The sequence below is a fragment of the Octodon degus genome, unplaced genomic scaffold, assembly GCF_000260255.1.
Source record: "Octodon degus isolate 3935 unplaced genomic scaffold, OctDeg1.0 scaffold00218, whole genome shotgun sequence".
NCBI classification, from domain to species: domain Eukaryota; kingdom Metazoa; phylum Chordata; class Mammalia; order Rodentia; family Octodontidae; genus Octodon; species Octodon degus.
In genome coordinates this window covers 2,217,225-2,237,791 of record NW_004524794.1, presented here as the reverse complement: position 1 = coordinate 2,237,791, position 20,567 = coordinate 2,217,225, and the positions used below count along the sequence as shown (strand labels likewise).

The 20,567-nt window shown below is 33.9% G+C and overlaps 1 protein-coding gene across 2 annotated transcripts in view; it reads right to left on the bottom strand.

Moving 5' to 3' along the window:
* Positions 1 to 20,567, bottom strand: part of Ccser1 (coiled-coil serine rich protein 1) — a 610,743-nt gene that overhangs the window by 464,004 nt on the left and 126,172 nt on the right. Inside the window, exon 4 of one of the 2 annotated variants that reach the window (XM_023705372.1) lies at positions 2,876 to 2,999. In XM_023705372.1, the coding sequence (XP_023561140.1) occupies positions 2,876 to 2,999 (124 nt within the window). The remainder of the gene's footprint in view (positions 1 to 2,875; positions 3,000 to 20,567) is intronic. The other variant, XM_023705373.1, reaches the window with a different exon arrangement.

Genomic DNA, 20,567 nt, shown 5'->3' with positions numbered 1-20,567 from the left:
AGAAAATATTAAAACGTGAGGCTGGCCAAATAGTTCAGCAGATTAAAGCACCTAGAAGCAGGTGCAGGGCCAGGGATTCAATCCCCAGGCCTGCCACGCTGGTCCCGCCCCTGGGGCGCACTGGGACAGCAATTGACACTGGGTGTAGTGGCACACACCTGTAATCCCAGCTCCTGAGAGACTGTAAAACACAGGGATCCCTACGAGTCCAATCTAGTAGTGAGACCCTGAACACCCTGTAGACACTTCTCTAAAATACGAAAGAAAGAAAGAAAGAAAGAAAGAAAGAAAGAAAGAAAGAAAGAAAGAAAGAAAGAAAGAAAATATTGAAACATGAGATACCGATTTCTTCTAGCACAAGTCAAATAGTAAAGAAAATATGAAATGAAAACAATCAAGTAGTTGAAAACTAACTGAATCTGAGACAAAAGGATCCAAATAAATTGAGGTTTTCCAAAGCACAAAGCTCTTCACAAACATAGAATTCAGAAAAAAATCATGATTTTAAGAAGGCTAGTGGAGGTAATTAATTTCCTTTCAGACATCCTTGCCAGCCAGTTCTGCTAGGACACCTAGTTAGACAAGTCTGGTCAAAAGTTTTAAATATTACACTTTCATTCATTGCACCATCCAGAGAAAAAAACATACACGAAGTCATCTATAATGTTCACAACTGAAGTTAAGAAAGAACTACCATAATGGCACTCTAGAATTATTTAGTTTAGGTTCTTTACTCATACCTTCCACATAACATTCACAATAATGGTGGTACATAACCCCACTTAATGAACGGGTGAAGTAAAGCACAAGCTAAGACACAATGTCCACAATTATAATCTCTTGTGCTGGAAAACAGATACTTTAAACAAAGTCTCTCTGACTTAAAAGGCAAAGGTTGGGCCAGGGAGACCGCTCAGTAGCACAAACACTTGCCTGGCAAGCACAAGGTCCTAAATTCAATCCCTGGTATCTTAAAAAAAAAAAAAAAAAAAGCAAAGGCAAATAAAACATACACAAATTAGTAATATAGTTAAGGGAGAAAATTTAAATAAGAATAAAGATTCCATGAATAATGAGGAACCTCTGAACTTGAGTGAAAGAAAACAGATGGTAAATTCTCTCTGCCATAACATCTATCTCAGAATAAGAAAAACTACTGTGTGTGAACTAGCGGCAGAATAGAAAATAAACATAGATAAATAAGTATCATTACTAACCAATTTGGATGAGAGACCTTAAAAATAATTCAGAGAAAATTTAAGATCAAATTTAAAAGTATCAGGCTGGCCAAACAGCTAGGCAGATTAAAGCACCTGTAAACAGGCGCAGGAGCCAGGGGTCCAATCCCCAGTCTTGCTGTGCCAGCCCCGCACCCAGGGTGCACTGAGATGGCAATTGAGACTGGGCGTGATGCGTGCACCTGTAATCCCAGCTCTTGGGAGGCTATAAACAGGAGAATCACTATGAGTCTGATCTAGTAGTGAGACCCTGAACACCCTGTAGACCCTTCCCTAAAATACAAAAAAAAAATCGAAGTATATAGATAATATGTAAACTCACAGAAAAATGCTTTGAGCTTTTAATATAATGCATTTAGCAAATACTATTAGATATAATTTTCCTCCTATTAAACAAAAAATAGCTTTTTGAATCTAAAAATGAGGCTATATTAAAAATGGTTAAATTGTGTTTACTTATGGTTTATATTAAAACTGAATTACAATAATTATTTTCTGAATTGTTCAGCATTTCTTCTCTCTATAATAAGAATGTTAATACTAAATGTCCTTATACATTCAAATATGTGCATTGTTCCACTTGAATATTATTGAATATAACATTAAGGGATTTGTTAAGTGCTTTCACAAAGAGTATCAAATACGACCAAATTGTAAGAAGCTGTCTTTAGAAGCTTATCACCCCGCTGAAAGACTTGTACAATCACAGTACACTGTAATCAAAGGGGGGAAGGTACGCCTGTGAAGGCGCTGCCCACTTGGCTCCCGGCATGGTCAGCTGACCAGCACTGCAACACTGTCCATCACAGCCTCCCACAAAGCAGGCATGGAACAATTTTCCCTGGAATATCAGCAGAAGGTTTTCTCATTCAACTTACCATGCACAGACCAAGAAATAATCATAGTTCACATTTCATGCCAATGTACATTACATCCATTAACATGAATTTAATTCCCTTTGGCCATTAAAAGAATAATAGTCTATCATTCATTTAAGACCAACTTCAAATTTTTATGAATGCTTAAAATATTTAAATAACAATATTTAAATAACAATATTTAAATATTTTGGACTTTTAAAATAATTTTATTGAACATACATATATTTTCTGAAAACTGTTTAAAAATTGACAGCTTATAATGTCTAAAACATATGCCTCATAATGCAATAAGAACAGATCAGATATTGACAGCTGTCCAGAGCAGCGGCTCTGCTTTCTCCTGGGAAATACCCATATCTCGTATAACACTATCTATTTAACAATGTGAAGTTTTCAGTTCATGAAAATATTTTCGAATAGGAATTTTCCTTATACAAATGCAACCAAATAGAAATCGATATTAAAATTGGATTCCAGTTGAGACCAATGAAGCTTATAAAATAAATAATCCAACAGCAGGGCATCCAAAATCATAAATGTTTAGTCTAAGGATGTAGTCTGGTAAAACATGACAAAAACATAAAACTGAAATGACATATCACTCAAATGCTCCAAGTTGGGAAGCAGCAGTGACTTACACTGATTTATTTGTTGTACCTATATACTAACCTTCATGTTAACTGCAAATCATAATTTGAGCAATGTCATTCTGACCACCTGTCTAGTTGATTTTGTGACATTAACCAGGCAACTTACTGCTTAGAAGGCTCAGGATATCTTGGCTCTTCTCTTTTCTTCACTTCTATCATTGGTTCCACAGGAGCAAGAACGACAGCAGCACATGAGACTACAGAGTGGTAGGAATCCTCCCGGCAAACTGCTGTAAAGGATAATGAACTGTAAATGTCAAAAATACTGATTGTCCCATTCCCCTTTTCTGTTTTCGGACAAATAAGAGATAATTTAATTAAAACATTATCATTTAGTTATATTCGACTATCATTTTCTATATTGCCTTTGTATACACCTTTATGATCTTAGCCAAATTTTTTCTTTCTTCTCTTCAAACCCTCTGTGGAAAAAGTGTTGAAAATATCTTAAAGCCCTTATTTTTAAAAAAAAAAAGCTTTTAATTTTTTTAACAAACAATAGAGAGCACAACTTGTGCATGCATAGTTAAATACATCTTTACATGAGCACACCTGCTTAATCAGCATAAAAGCCAGTAACTCCTGCACACCCAAGGCCCTCCACTCACTATAAACCTCATCTAGACAACTACTATAGAGGCTCAGTAGTCAATCAATATTATCATTTATATTACTAAGAAGATATTTCACCAATTTTCAATCCCTATAGATCATAATCATTTGTGATATATTATTACATGGGTGACTTATTTTATTTTAGTTTGGGGGTTGGCTTATTTTAATGAATGTATGCAACACTAATCCAGACACAGTAATAGTGGATATATTCTTAGCTGTGTATCTCTCCACTGGATACCACAAGTACTTATACATTTATTGGTAGCAAATATGAGTTATTTCAATTTTAGGGCTATTGCAAATGTTTGTAAAGATTTTTTTAGTTTTTGTTGGATGTTCAAACAGTTTTAATTAGAAAAATCTAGAAACTAATTTTTCTGGGATATTTTTATGTGTTTTATAGTCACTATAGTAATTTACATTCTCACCCAAAGAGAGTTTCAGTTCCACATCCACATTTGATTTTACAAGTTTTTTTATTTAAAATTTAATATTACATGAATTCTATATTAAAGCATAGCAAATTCACAGAAATTTAGCCTATATTAGCACTGATATGTTGTTTCATAGTCTTACTGGTCGGAATTCCCAGGAGAAACCCTTGATTTTTTCTGAGAAGGGGATTACAGGGCAAAGGGTAAGTTGATAGCCAGGCTGGGTTTTTATGGAGAGATTCTGTGGAAAGAATCCACTTTCAAACTCATTCAAGACACTAGAAGAATGTATTTCCTGCACATAGCTGGGCCAAAGTCTCCCTGGCTGATGCCAGGGCCTTCCTGATCTCCTAGGGACACTGATGTACCCTGTGGTCCACCCAGCAAGGGAGGCTGCTTACAATGAAGCATGTCTGCCCCAATTCTTTGGGTTTTGGCCACCTCAGAGTATCTCCTTGTGCTTAACTCAAAATCACCTGATGAGTAACCATGAGTTACTAAAACATCACTGGCCACCAACATAAGACAATGATGACAAGCTATATCTTGTCATCTTCTCATGAAGGAATTAAACAACGGTTAGAATCCAGTATCATCTTATAATTCAGATATTCACTTAAGAGTACCAGTGGTATCATATTGTATCTTTAGATTATATATTCTCAAAAATTAATGAAACTGAATGCAGAGGTTTAGGCCTCATTTTAGATGGTTCTAATATAATCAAAATTCAATTAAGTGATTTAAATAACACCAACTACCTTAAAAAGTAGTTAAATTTCAGCATGCTGTGCCAACTGTAATTCTGTAAATCATGAAGTCCTATAATAGCTTTTAAACTCACAGATCACTACGTTAAGAGATGCACATCACGATAAGTGATACACATGGTACTTCAAAGCTTGTCAATTCTTGGTCTCTTTGTGTATGGTATTAAGCTCAAGTACAGACACCAAAATGTATATAGATGTACTGCTTTCTTGCTTAACAAGGATTAGTCCACATGGTATTTTATAAAGAGAAAATTTTCTATTGATAAGGGAAGTAAAGCAAAAATTAATTGATACAGCTGAACGCCACAGTTAACTTGAATGGGGAAAACACAAGTTACTTCACAGAGTGCAGAAAAAAGAGAAAGCAGAGAGCATATGATGCTAACAGAGAAGAAAAGACCAATATATGACAAAAGAATGGAAGTCAGCCCACGAGTGTGAGAAAGAAAAAAGAAAATGCTAAGAAATCAACCCAGTGTTCCTAAGTTTCTCCCTGCCAATACTGGCTAAATTATTAATTTTCTCAGGGGAGCATCTAAGACACAAAACGGATGGTCTTGGAAAGCAGAGGTGAATAAAGCAATCTCCTGGCACTCAAGACACACATAAGTGTCCCATATGTACCAGGAGAAAAGGACTATGTTTTCCTCATTCTCTCTCTAATGCCACCAGAATTCATTTTGTTGTTTCTGTGTTCTTTGCTTATTCTTGTTATTACCATTACAATAAATAATTTGACCAAGGTTAGGAACAGAAAATAATTTATTTTAAATTTCAAATGTTCCTTTTAATCATAACAAGTCAAGAAATAGGCTCAGAAGCACCTTTTTGATTTATTACACTGGGATCATAATCATTTGTTCACTAATTACTGAATTCTGGTATGTTCCAAGAAATATGATTTGTAGTATGACTGTACTGTAAATAGCAACAACAAAAACTCCTTCCCTTCCAAGTTTCTAATGAAGTTCTGACATTATCTGTGAAGGAGACTCCTCAAGTATTAGGGCAAAAAGATTCTCATTGGACTTAGTGAAAATGTTTTTATAGCCCTCTACAAGGGAAAATGGAGCTAGCTTATTTGAAAAAAAGACAAAATTGAGGATAAAAACTATAAAGAGAATAAGGAGAAATTTTATTTAATCTATTTATTTAGAACAGGGAGTACAGGGTGTATGGGGTTTCAATGCATAGATTGGACTCGTAGTGCTGGGATTACAGGCACGCGCCACGGCGCCCAATCTCATTCATCATCTCAATTCTCCCCCTCCCCCGGGGCAGGGCCAGCAAGGCAGACCCGGAGAACCATGGAACTCCCGGCCCTTTGTCTGCCTATGCAGGCACTTTCATCTGCTAAGCTATTTGGCCAGCCCCTCAAGGAGAATTATTATTTTTTTTTTTGGTGTGTACTTGAATGACCTTATCAGATACAGAAGTTACATTTTTTGTTATATAGGTCTTGCTTTATCTTGGTCTTAACCATCCAGCAGAGAAGTATAAAAATGAGTTATATAAAGTAAAGCCATATTAATATGCTGAGCTGTGAAAGGCTCAAGTCAATAAATTCTGTGGACAACCCACTACTATTGTGGACTGCTGGACTATGTTGGATTGTTTTGCTGAATTCATGCACCTATAGTATTTAGGTGCCAATGGAATACCCATTTCTGATAGGAATAAACAAAAAAAGGCAATACAAAGGAAGGACCATTTTGTATCTGTATATGCAGAATAGTTAGGATAGATATACAACTACTTTTGCTTAATTCAATGAGAAGAAAGATTTGTACTAATAGTGTTTGGACAGGATATTCTGTCTGCATGTTGTAGTATGGATAACCACTAAGAAGATAACAATGTACAATGTATCAATTATTGAAACTGTCGTATTAATCAGTTTTGAAAAAAAATCAAGGAGAAATTTTTAAAACAACATTATGCTTACACAATTAACTTTTGAGTATTGCTTAACTTGTATGATTAAAACACTGGAAAAATTAAAGCTGACTTTAAAAGCATAGAAGACAGTAAAAAATATTATAACTGAGTGAATGAAAGAATAAGGCCCCTCATTTACTATACAACAAAAGTGATGATGGGTCTATGTAAAAGTGCCAGGTAAATGAGAAAAATTTATGTTTAGCAGAATTTAAATTGTTTAACTTTCAAGAATTGTAAAACATAGGCATTAATGTTATAAATGCAAGTTAGACAAACAAGTAACAGAAAAGTTGTAACTTCAAAAAAAAAAAAAAGTAATGGCATGTAAAAGGGGAGTGGACATTTTCCAATATTTACAGACTATGTCCAGGTTTTCTTTCACTATAAAAACAAAAGAAAAAAAATTTTAGCAGTATCTCACAACTAGGCACAGAATTCCTTCGGCTCAGTAGAGTAGCGGCTATTTATAATAACCATAATCTGCCAAATAATGCACTTCAGAATCTATGTTTGCCAAAAGAGGTAATCAGAAACCGGCGTAGTGACGGCAATGAGCCAAGCTACGCTGTACAGCAACTTGCTGGGCCTGTTTCGGCAGTGCACATACTAAAGCATAAGTTGTTGGGTTTGATTTCTGTATCTGATCATCCATAAACATACACATTATTTTTAAAGGATGACAAACACTACTAACTTAAGACAAAAACAACATTTCACTAAGTTTTATATTGGTGATACAGATTAAACAGAAAATTAATTGCAAAAATAATGAAGTTTCCATATATACTTTTAAGGGAAAAATTATAACATTCTGTTGCTCTAATATTTTTGCAAAAGAATATGGATGTTGATGGGACCCAAAGAAACATATTTAAGTTTTATTTGATATTCTTGATGCATTATCTTAAAAATTCCTACTAAGATTAAGAAAATTCAATTGTTCCTAAAACGAACAGCTGCTAAACTCTGAATTCCCTTTGTAGTTACACTGCAAAATTAACTGTTAATCAATAAAAATCTTACTAGCCTATTAATAAAGCAAGTAATACATTTTTAATGTTAGACAAAACATATAGGATGATAAAGTGCATATATTTCATATTTTTAGTGTTAAACTAAGCAAAGATAAAAAATTGAGTAAAATAATTCAATATGATTGATAAGTATTTTGACCTTTGGGGGGGAAAATAAAAAACAGGGATGAAATATTTTCTCAAAAACAGGATGCTTCTTATACAAAGTACCATAAAGCACCAATAGAACATGCACACAAAAATCATACAAAAATACTCAGTGAATTCCAATACTTAACTTTGGATAAAATAAATAAAACATTTAAAGTAGTCAAGAACTAATGTAGTCATTTTTAAAATGACTCCTCCCTCTACCAGGCAGGGAGGTGGAAGCCTGTGACCCCAGGACTTGCAGTGCCAAGGCAGGAGTATGGCAAGTTGAAGGCCAGCACGGGTCACATAATGAGCTCAAGGCTGGCCTACACTAGACACCAAGACCCTCTCTCAAAAAAGAGAAAAAACAGAAAAAAGACAGGAAATCTTTTTAATAATAAATATATAAAATCAATAAGCAATGCAAATTATTGGCTTCTCAAAAGTCAAATTAATTTGAAGTTATTAATTTAACAGATAAAACATTCATGATAAGAGGAATGGAACATAATTATATTATCTAAACTTAAGCTTAGGGCAGGCCAAATAGCTCAGTAGATTAAAGTGCCTGCTTAGGCAGACACAGGGATCCAGGGTCCAATTTCCAGGCCTGCTATGCTGGCCTTGCCCCCGGGGTGCACTCAGATAGCAAATGAGACTTGGGCTTGGTGGCATGCGCCTGCAATCCTAGCACTTGGGAGGCTGTAGGAGGATCACTATAAGTCTGATCTACGCAGTGAAACCCTGTACACCCTATAGACCCTGTCCTAAAATACAAAAAATAAATAAATAAAAATAAACTGCTTTAAATTCTATTTCAAATTTAAGAATTAAAGTTATATTCAATGCTATATTTGTACACTAAAACAATTTACTGAAATAGTCAATTAATAGCCAATTACTTTAAAACAGATTATAAATATCCATAAGTATTTACAATACATGCTCAAAATTCAGTAAATTTTTTAGTATTATGTTTAAATATATCTAAATTATAATAGCTTATTTTACAATAGAGTATTTCTTTTCCCTTTATTATTTTCACAATATTCAAAGTTCCACTTTGTCAAAATGCATTAAAATATAAAATATATTGAAATTTAATGCTATAAAGTTGATTTAATGCTTTTAAAATGGAAATGAAAATTCAGCAATGAAATAAAATGATTTTGATATAGTAAATTGGAAAAAAGGTAAAATTTAAATGTTTTAGGTTTTACATCTCAGTTTATTCCAAGTCTTTAAGGAAATATCTTGGAGAACACAGCAATAATGGAGAGCCATTCCATTTGCATACCTTTTCTGGTATAATAATAGCTAAAGACAAAGTCAGATACTAACTTTTAAACCTACTAATGATTTCTACTCTATCTGAAGAGTTGCAGATTTCTAAACTGAATGTCCCTAAATTGTTTGATCATCTTTGATAATTACTGATATCTAAACAGAAAAATAAAATACAGTCTCTAAAATAGAGGAGATGAATACAAGTCTAGATTGCTAACAGCCTCAAAATAGTGGAACTTCATTAAATTGCTTCTGAGTTTTTTTTTTCTTTTTGTATTATTTTTCAATTTTAAGTACATGTTTGCAATATACAATGTACAGTCATCTGGGGTAGTGGATAATATATCATATACATAATGTTATTTTTCCTTTTATTTTATTTTATTTTTTATGAATTTTATTGATAAACAGCAATGGGAGTTTCAAAACTGATTAGTTGGACAGTTTCAATAATTAATACATTGCATATTATTGTCTTTGTAGTGGTTATTCACAGTACAAGATGCAGACATGATATCCTGTCCAAACACTATTGGTACAAATCTTTCTTCTCATTGAGTTAAGACAAAGTAGCTGTATATCTATCCTATTTTATATATACAGATACAAAATGGTCCTCCATTTATATCCCTTTGTTTAGGGAAGGGATATTCCACTGCCCTCCCTACTCTGCTAATTCTCCTTTCTCTATTTTCATTCTTATTGATATTATTAATCTTAGCTCATTCTTTGCTGACTTGATAAAAAATTTAATACATAATTTGTTTTCATTTGCTAATGACTGTCCTCACTCACTCAGATCAATAATAAAAACAGCCAAATAGCTCAGCAGATTAAAGCGCCTACAAGCAGGAACAGGGGCCAGTGTTTGATCCCCAGGCCTGCCCTGCCTGCTCCAGCCCACGCCCCCGGGACACCCTGACACGGCAGTTGAGACTGGGCATGGTGGCACGTGCCTGTATTCCCAGCTCTTGGGAAACTGTAAACAGGCATAGTGAGACTCTGAATACCCTGTAGACACCTCCCTAAATAAAAAATTAATTGATTGATTGATTTAAAAACACTTTGCAGATGGACCAATGTACTTGGTTTTTTCTGAACTTGTTAAAATGATGATATTTGTTCCATAGACTCCCATCAAATTAATGTTCTCACTACTAAGGGATTTGGATACTTAATCTCAGTCATTAAATTACAGTGGAGGTTTAAGCCCCACCAAAATTACAGAAAACCTAGTTTGAGGTAAGGATGACTTCAGTAGTTTCCAAACTACATAAAATCCAAATAGCTCCATTTTCAGAATGAGCTATAATGCATTCAGAACTGTGCCTTTCAAAAAGGCAGAAAGTAAAATAACAACTTTCAACTTTCTTTTGTAATTATATACATAGAAAGTTCCATAGTGTATAGATAATATCGTTTGCTTCTAAATTTTCAAGAATGCAAAAGTATAGAACAGTAGTGATTATTACATAAAATAGTATAATAATAATGTTATAGGGCCAGCCAGATAGCTCAGCAGACTAAAGCGCCTGCTTAGGCAGACACAGGGACCGGGGTTCAATTCCAGCACCACATGCCACCCTGGCCCTGCCACAGGAACGCTGAGCCTGTGGCCAAGACCAGGCCTGGTGGTGCATGTCTGTCATGCCAGCACTGGGAAGACTGAGACAGGAGGATCACTACAAGTCTGATCTGTGTAGTGAGACCCTGTACTAAAATACATAAAAATAATAGCAATGATAATAATGCTATAAAGCATGAGCCAGCATCAAGGTATTGCATATGCAAGTAGGCTTATAGTGTCCAGGGTCTGAAAAATAAGTATCTTCTGCACTAGACCCTCCAACCACAAATGTAAATAACTGTGAGGCACCAATCTACAAATCTATATGCTAAATTTTTCTCTGTATTGTAAATGTATTACATGAAGTGCACAGAATTCCACCATTAGTCTATGCTACTTGGGAATGTCACAGCAAGGCTGGTTGAAAAATTAAAGCCCCTATTTCTTTCTAGACAGATGGGATCTTCAGTCAAAACAGGGGCCTTGGGGCAAAGGAGATAGCTTGGCAGTTTAAGTGCTTGCCTGGCAAGCACAAAGGCCTGAGTTCAATCCCTGGTACCACATGCTGTGCTGGCACCTTGCCAAGCCGGGCAATGAAACCGGACATGGTGGCGCATTCCTGTAATCTCAGCTCTGGGGAGCCTGAGACAGGAGGACCACTACAAGTCTCAGCTGTATAGTGAGACCCTATATCAAATTAATTAATTAATTAATTAAAAAATAGAGGTCTTTTCATAATATTTTGGCAAAACCATATATAGAGCTACAGGAGGGAGTCAACTGCCAACAACCATCAATTAGTAAAACAAAACAAAAATATTATTTAGATCCAACAGAGGTAGATTCAAGAATTAATCTATGAAAATAATTATTTAAAATGAAAACCATATTTTATATTCACAATTCTCATTTATTTGTTTGCAATTAAAAATTTATAAGCACCAAAAATGATCCAAGATTCTAAAGATGCTTAGCCATAAATCTGCAAATCTGTGGAGAAATATAAATATATAAATCAGGACTGGCCAGACAGCTCAGCAGGTTAAAGCACCTGTTTAGGCACTCAGGGCAGAGGGTTCAATTCACAGCCTGCCATGCCAGCCCGGCCCCTGGGGTAGGCTGAGACAGCGACTAAGACTGGGCATGGTGGCACGGGTCTGTAATTTGAGCACTTGGGAGGCTGAAAACGGGAGAATCACTACAAGTCCAATCTTTGCAGTGAGACCTTGTAGATCCTGAACTATTTACACAAAAAATAAACTACATAAATCAGCTCCAGATTTAAAATTGAACAGATTGACTTTTTCATGTAACATTTCATTATACCACATAGCATGCATAATTGCAACAAAAATCTCATTACTGCTGTATCTCCAAAATGTTTCCTTACCACATTTTATATTTTAATAAATTTGCCACAAATCTCAAAGATTCACTCAAACATTTTTTCTCTTTTATGCAAAATTAAAACAAATAACTAAACATGTGTCAAATATAGTCACTTACAATTAGTGTGCATCTGACAATGTTTTACATTATGTTTCATTTACTTATATTTGATACGTTTAAAATCACTATTCCAATTCAACAGAATAGTTTACTGCTGATGAGCAAACTTGTGTTAGAAGAAAAGAAATTGCTCTTCGTTTTGTAGAGCTTTTACATTTCTGTTTCCTTCAAAACACCCAGTTCTGTGCTCCTCCCAAAAGGTGCTGTCACCCCATTATTCCAAGTGACAGAACAGAGGAAAGAGGAGGAGAAGCTCGAGGGCAGGCGTGCCCAGAAATGGCAGCACTTACACTTCAGAGACACTCAGTCCACAGTCACTCTTGCCCTTTATTGAGATGAAGTGTAATCCTCAGTATATTAAAAAAGGAAAAACATGGGTGAATGAAAAAGGGTGGTTAAAAGAAAAAAGCATAGATCCTCAAAATAATTAGCAGGCAATTTATACTTCAAAAAGACTTTACCCAACCATATTTTTAATGATAGTATTGTCTTATGACTTTTAAATAGATATCAAGGAACTAAATTGAAATTGTTAATATTCTGAGGTTAAAAAAATGATGACAGAAATGGACATGAAAGTAATTATATTCTGAAAAGTGGGACAAAACTACAGAATGTGAAAGCTACATTAAATTTACTGAGGCTTATCTCACAAGACCCAAATTGTGGTCCTTTAGTTGCTGTGTACCAACAATAACCTTTCATGCTGTAATTCACATTTGGACAGTTATCAGGTTTATTATAAAATTTGTTCCTTGAAACTGCACATTATCTTCTTGCCTCAATATCTGAACAGTTCTTTTCACAAATCTTTCATTGTGCAATATTTTCTTGAATAAAACTGAAATTTCACCAACATAGAGAAAAATACAAAAAGGTATGAATTCTTTTTAGGGTTACCTCTTTTCTTATTATAACTGAAACACTTTAGTAGGCTAGAGACAGAGAAAAATGTATCCTTGTAACTTTAAAGGCAAGCTAAAATAGCCCAAGACATTCTTGAAAGTTTAACATGAAATAAGGATTTAAAAAGTTCCTCCTAACTGTAGTGAGAAATTTATGGATAAAGTTATTCTATAAAATATGTAAAAACTATTAATAGTGGGGTCATAAGGATTGAATTGTGTCTACTCCAACATTTATGCTCCCAAGCCCTACCTTGCAGCACTACCCACTGTGAGTGTATTTGGACAGAAGCACTGAAGAGAAATGAGGTTAATAGGGGAGTTGTAACCCACAGGAAACACAGTGGGCAGACTCTGGGAAGCACAAAGAGAAGCCATGCCAAGTGGGAGAGAGGCATTTGGAAAAGCCAACCTTGCCTATACCATCAACTGCAGGTTTTAGGTCCAGAATGTGAGAAAATAAATTTCTATTTTTCAGCTAGCAAGTCTGTAATATTTTGTCATGGTGGTCCTACAATGGCTATGTTCAGAAAGAGACTTAACTATGCAAAAGCATAAATAAATGATTGTTTTCTTGTGATAAAAAATATATGCATACACGTGATACTTAGGATAGATATACAGCTACGTTCTCCTAGTATATTGAGAAGAAAGGTTTGTACTAATATTGTTTAGACAAGATATGTCTGCATCTTGTCCTCTGAATAACTACCACAAAGACAAAAATATGAACTATATTATTGTAACTGTCCTACTAACCTGTTTTGAAACTGTTTCATTGCTATTTTACCTTTTTCTCATTAAAATGATTATAAATAAATAAAAATAAAAAGATCATGAAATTCAGTCCAAACTCCTGCCTTAATGACTAAATTTATATTCTTATAAATACTATGGAAATAGAAAATAATAAAAGCAGTGACATGTACACACACACAAATACACAAGGTTGATTTACCTAGAGAGAAAACCAGCAGTCTGATAAAATTGCTGAGTTTATGTTTCCCACTCAAATTTAGGAAGACTCCCAGAGTGATCCTCATAGCAGTGCTGCTATAGCCAGCATAGACAAACAAGTGTCTGCTCTACCACTCAAAAAATGCTGTATGAATTTTACAAGCATAAGATGAAATCATAGTAGTTATCAATTCCGAAAAAATAATCATAACAAGATTTATATTATTAAAATGATACATAACCTACAACTGCTATGATATTATCCTAGATTTCAGAATACACAAAAAGAAAAAATATGCTTAAAATATAGATGCATCTAAATACATGGAATCTGTAAATGATTTTAATAATCAATAGCCAATGTCAAAGGAAGGGTAGTTTTACCAAGATATATTTTATTGTCATTCTTTCTATAGAATGTCAAAATTATATATCGTTAAGGAACAGATTCTCCTCACTTTGTGGAAAAAAAAAAACCACAAAGAAATAAATACTATAATCTTCTAACAGTAATCTTTTAAAATTTATACAACATGAAATAGTCCCTGTGAATATATTTAAGTAAAATTAATGAATAAAAAATTTCTAAGGATGTTATCAGAAAAATACCTAATTTTCATTTATGGCAACTGTTAAAATCACCTCACATTTCTTCACCTATCAGTCCAATCAGGATTGTTTTGCCTTAGGTATTGCGTTTGTTAGGTATTGGCCTTTTTTTGTTGCTGATAAGTACTACACAAAACAATAGAAACCAAAGCAAAAGTGCACCTATGTTTAATATCCATAGGATTTAGAGACAAATAATTACTTTGTATAATTATTTTGCATATAATGTATGTTAATTCACAATACAATATTCAAATACAACTTATTACATCTACTTGGACCAGATATATTCTAGGTTCCGAAGATATAACAATTAATGAAATATATAAATCCCTGCCTGGTCCTAGAATTTTTCCTATTTAATTTCTCTTTCTTTCCTTCTTTCTTTCTTTTTTTTTTTTATCAGGGATTGAACTCAGGCCCCTGCGCTTGCCAGACAAGCGTTTATTCTACTGAGCCATCTCCCTGGCCTCCAATGACTGTTTTTCTAATAGCTAGGTCTGTCTGGTCAAAACACACTAGAAAACCTTATGCACATTTTCCTTAATTTAGCTCCTCTAATTCAAACATAACATAGTGAACCGTATCATGTAGCAAATCCATCTCACTCTCTCCCTTCCCCCTCCACTGTTTCTCTCCCTTTCCTCAGGCTCCCTTTTGCACTTTATAGAGCAAGTATTAAAGGCAGCATGAGTCGCTATTGCAAAAATTACACTAGGTTGATTAGTTCTTAGTTCTGTAGCACTCACCATTCTTAAACCGGTTTCATGTTGAAAACATTTAGAGTTGTGTAAACAATGTAATAGTTATACTCAATCTTAAGAAGTTAAATTATTTAATTATTCTCTTTTAAAAAATCATCCACTAAGAAGCGCTTGCCTGGCATGCACAAGGGTCTGAGTTCAATCCTTGGTTCTGCCAAAAATAAAAAAATAAATAAAAATCTACTGTCAGAACTTTACATATGAGTTATAAATTTTAAAAGAATGTGTAAAATTCATTTTTAATAAGTTTTGCCAATTTCTTTTTTTAAATAACTTTATTGAGAAACAAATAGCAATGAGAGTTTCAAAACCGATTAGTAGGACAGCTTCAATAGTTAATACATTGCATGTTGTTGTCTTCTTAGTGGTTATTCATAGTAAAAGATGCAGACATGATCTCCTGTCCAAACAGTATTAGTACAAATCTTTCTTCTCACCCAATTAAGAGAAATTAGTTGTATATCTATCCTATTTTGTATATACAGATACAAAATGGTCCTTCATTTGTATACCCTTGTTTTGTTTAGTTCTGTCAAATATGGGTATTCCATTGTCATTTAAAAATCGTAGATGCGTGAATTCAGCAAAATACTCCAATATAGTCCAGTAGTGCACAATAGTAGTGGGTTTTCCGTACGACTAGCAATGTCAGAAGTGGTTGATTTGAGCCTTTCACAGCTTAGCATATTAGTATGGCTTTACTTTTTATACTTCGTTTTTATACTTTTCTGCTGGATGGTGAAAACCAAGATAAAACAAGACCTATATAATAAGAAATGTAACTTTTGTATCTGATAACGTCAGTCAAAACCCCTCAGGATTTATGTTGACACCCTGTGCCACAGTTTGTAGATCCTTTGTCAGTGTCAACCATGTGGATGAGTCACGGCCACTGCTGGGCCAAAGTGCTCTCTGTGAAAGCCTGAGAGAATGTTTTCTCTGCATGTGACTCTCCTTAGGCACATTCTACATCATTGATCACTTTCCTCTGTGGCCCCATAATCTCCTTGATCCTAAAATTTGGGACACAACTAATTTGCATGAAATTATAGGACAGGTTCTCCTATGTCCTGAGTCTTCACTGATCTTGAAAGACTAGAGCCAAAATGGTGGCTGTCCTTGCTGCCCTTATTCTTCTCTAATTTTTGGTCTGCAAACTTAGGTTGTTAACCCTCCAGAAGAGAAGCTTATTATTATTACTCTGCAACACAGGCAGTTGAGCTTAACCTCACTATCTGAATATCAAACATCTTAGACATAACATGGAACAGGTATTTTCCATCAAGTAAAATTTCTTTCTTTTTTTTTTTCCATCCTTTTTTTTTTTTTTAGTGGAACCGGTGATTGAACTCAGACCCTTGTGCTTGCCAGGCAAGTGCTTATTCTACTGAGCCATCTCCTCAGCCCAAAACTCAGTTTTGTTAGATGACTGAAATAACACAGGGAACTAAAATTTATTGTAACTAATGGTTTCAGTTTGCTCACACATCTTGCCATCAATAAAACAGGTACAAAACTGCCAAAAGAACAAACTGACTTCTCCTGAACTTCCTCCAACCCACTTCACATGAAGCAACGTGAAGGAAGTACAACTTCACAGACCAATGGGGCCAGCTTATGCAGAGCATAAATATGAGGACAAGAGGTTGGTATTCCATCATGCAGTACCCACACTCTCAGTTCATAAACAAATGTTACACCTCAGGAGGTAATCTTAAGTGATATATGCTTCTAGTTCCATAACTAAAATAAAAGCGCAGAGAAATAATTCAAATTCAACAAGGTAGATAGGGACATTTGTGCATTCAGCAAACATAACAAGTGCAACAGTGAAATAGTCCCAGAAGAGCCCCTAGAAAGGAAGATAGAAGGAAACAAGCACAATAGCAAACCTGTGTTAACTTCTCTCCCCTAAATGATTAGTCACTTGAAAGGACAAAAAATTTGCATAGTATACAAACAAATTTCTAAATTTTGATCAATATTTTTTGCAATATACTGCTCCTTTTCCTCAAATTCCATTAGCTTCCTGGATAGTATAGAAGTGCCCACATTTTAAGTCATTTTAATATCCATAAATTATGTATAATGAACACAGGAGCATAATTAAAATCCACTTTGAAATTTTGAGATAATTACTGCTGCAAAGTTTCCCTTCAACATTAATTGGAATATTATGTCTGAAGGATTGCTGATCACTGACTGGAGAAAGTACTGATTTTTGTTAAGCTCTTTAAGATTTGACATATTAATATTCACATTGACTAGAAAAATAATTTTGTATGATATGGATTATTCCTTGAACAATCCAGTTTTGTGATATATGTGTGCCCTCAGTTATAACCTGTGCCTTAAGTTGAATAGTACTTTCTCTTGCAGGGCAGAAAGCCCAAGTATTTCCCGGTATTTATCTACTGATATTTTTATAAATGATTAGTCTAAAATTCAATTTTGTCCTTAACTGCAGATCTTTTTCTAGCATGATAATTAATCAGTAATCTCCTGCACAAAGAATAATAAACATCTGTAACTATAGTTTAGGTCTACAGTATTAGTGTACAATATTATAAACTGTGCTTAGTCAATTATTTGATAAGTGAAGCTTAAAGAAATGTGCTCTTCATTGTTTTTATTAAATATGGGTTAAAACTATATTTGCTAATATTTCACCTATTTAATGAGGGCATTTTTCAAATTTAATGTGGAAGGAAGACTATAATAATCTTCTAACTTGATTTCTGATGCATAATAAAATACCTGTATTTGATTTTTCAATACTGTATTTGGGACAACATAAAATAAAACATAGAATACACATTGGTACAAAAAATATCTTTAATCATAGTAGTCAGTCCAATAAAACATCACACTGGGGAATCTTTGGATGTATTAAGGGTCCAAATACAGGTAAACCAAAACCAAGATTCACATGTTTATTAGTTAATCAATAATGAAGAAGGAATTTGGAAGATGTGAGATTTTTGACAAAGTACCTAAACATATATGTGAAAAACAACAGTTTCACAAAATTGTTATGGAGGCTGCTCAGAGTCAATGGTTTAAATGTGTACGCTATAGATTTCCCTTTCCATAATCTTCTGCTTTTTGACATATTGAAAAAAGAACAGAGTAACAGTAAAGCATGAATATTTCTTTCTCTGACTGATTTTTTTCTTTTAAGGTAATAGTTTTCAACTCTTAATTCCATCATACTTTACCTAGATTTCAAAGGAAAAAGAAACCCAAAAACTCAATAGATTCTAAAAATCAATATTAACATTTTGATAATTTTCACCATACACTTCCCCTAGACCCAGCCCACTAATAGCTTCTCCACAGTACTGATTCACAAACTCTATAATACTGACTCATATTACCTACATGGATCTCATTAAAAATCAGTACATTAAATTTTAACCTTCAAAATTACATTTATATGGATGTATTATGCTTACATAGATCATGTAAGTATGTGTGCACATATTCTGATGTACCAATAATCTTCTAATTTTTTCCAGAATATAAACTTCATGAAGACAGGGACCAAAATAACAGCTAGTATACAAAGCATTGAGTGTTGTTGCGATTAATTTTTCTCACTTAATGACCCTAACTGATCTTTACTAAAGATATAAAACCGTATTTGATACTTTTTAAAGGAAATCAAGCCTCTGAAAATATAAGATCACTTAACATTTAATAAACCCAAATGATGCCATATGTTCCGTTTTTACATATGCATTCATGCTGAGACACTGAGCATAACACCTCTTAATTAGATCAAGGATTGGCACCCTCTCTGTCAACAAAAGTGCTACGTTTCAAGTAGTTCTTTTTCAGAAAGATCAGAATGTTATTATGCTCTTTGACAGTAAGGAGATGGAGAGAGAGAGAAACACAGTAGGGATTTATAACTTCTTTAATGACACTATCAATCTTGATTAATGTCAAGAACACTGATCTACCATGAAATATCTTGGTTTGTTCAATGTATCTTCATGTATCTATCCATGAGTTTTCTTCATTGTATAAATTACACTTAGGACTTTGTAGATTAAATAAATTAGATTCACAAGAATGGTGCCTAAGTGTATGAATTACAATCATCTTTATTTTCCATACTTGCCTATTTTTATTATCGTCCTCTTTTAAAGTCAATCAGACTTTGCTTTGCTTGGTTTCAGCTTCATTTAAAGCCACTTATCAGTTTGTACTCTTTCATAGCACAGAGACATTGAGCAGTGCTTGGCAACATAACAACAAAAACAAAGCTAAGAAATGATAGGCTAACCCCTTAAAACACTCTAGATTATGTCACAAGGTTAGTATAAAAAAGTCTCTTAGATTATGATTCTTGCTCCAGTAGACTTCCAATATTTTTCATACTTTATATGAAATATAAATATATATATTTACACATAATAAATATATATAAAGCACACAATTCATATTTCTAAAATTGTGTAAATATCAAGGTTCATTTCTTAAGAGATGAAAAATGTCACCACGTGACAGCAGCAATGAATGTGCAGAGTACAATACCTAAAATTCACTACCTTATATGTGAAGCATTGCAACTGGGTTTTTAAATGTACTGTTTCATTTAAAAGCACAATAATTTTTTCAGAAAAGCATTATTATTTTAAAGAAGTGTGGAAAAATATAAATAAAATGTTCATACCACTTCGAAGTGGATAAATAAAGCCTCTGTGATCTCAATGCCCAAAATTTATAAATAATTATGATAAAAATTCAGATAATAATTGGGCAAGAAAAATAGAAAAACTGTGGACCTAGCTATTGAATTCCAGAAATCATTTCTGTTTAACAATAAGAATTTTATAATTCCCTCTTCAGTAATATTTGCCTAAGAAGTCAGTTGTATTTCTCAAATTTTAATTATTTTAGTACATTACAACTATTATATTAAGATACAACAAAGAAGCCACTGCTGCAATGAGCTGCTTCATTTCTCATTACCAACCAAATTACATAAAATTACTATGCTGAACACATAATATGCATTTTCCCCAATGTTCCCTAAACCAGCAAGTTTGGCTTTATTATCCCTCTTGTATAGAAAAGAAAGCAAAATGGACTCGCGGACATTACTCAAATTTTCACATCCAGCTCATAATTTAAACAGGAGATTTAAATGTTCTGTTTCTAATCCCTGTTATTTCTATCTCATCATACTATCTGTGTCCATCCTGATGAATGACAATTATCACTCAAAACAGGAAATACATATGTGGGTATTCTGTATAT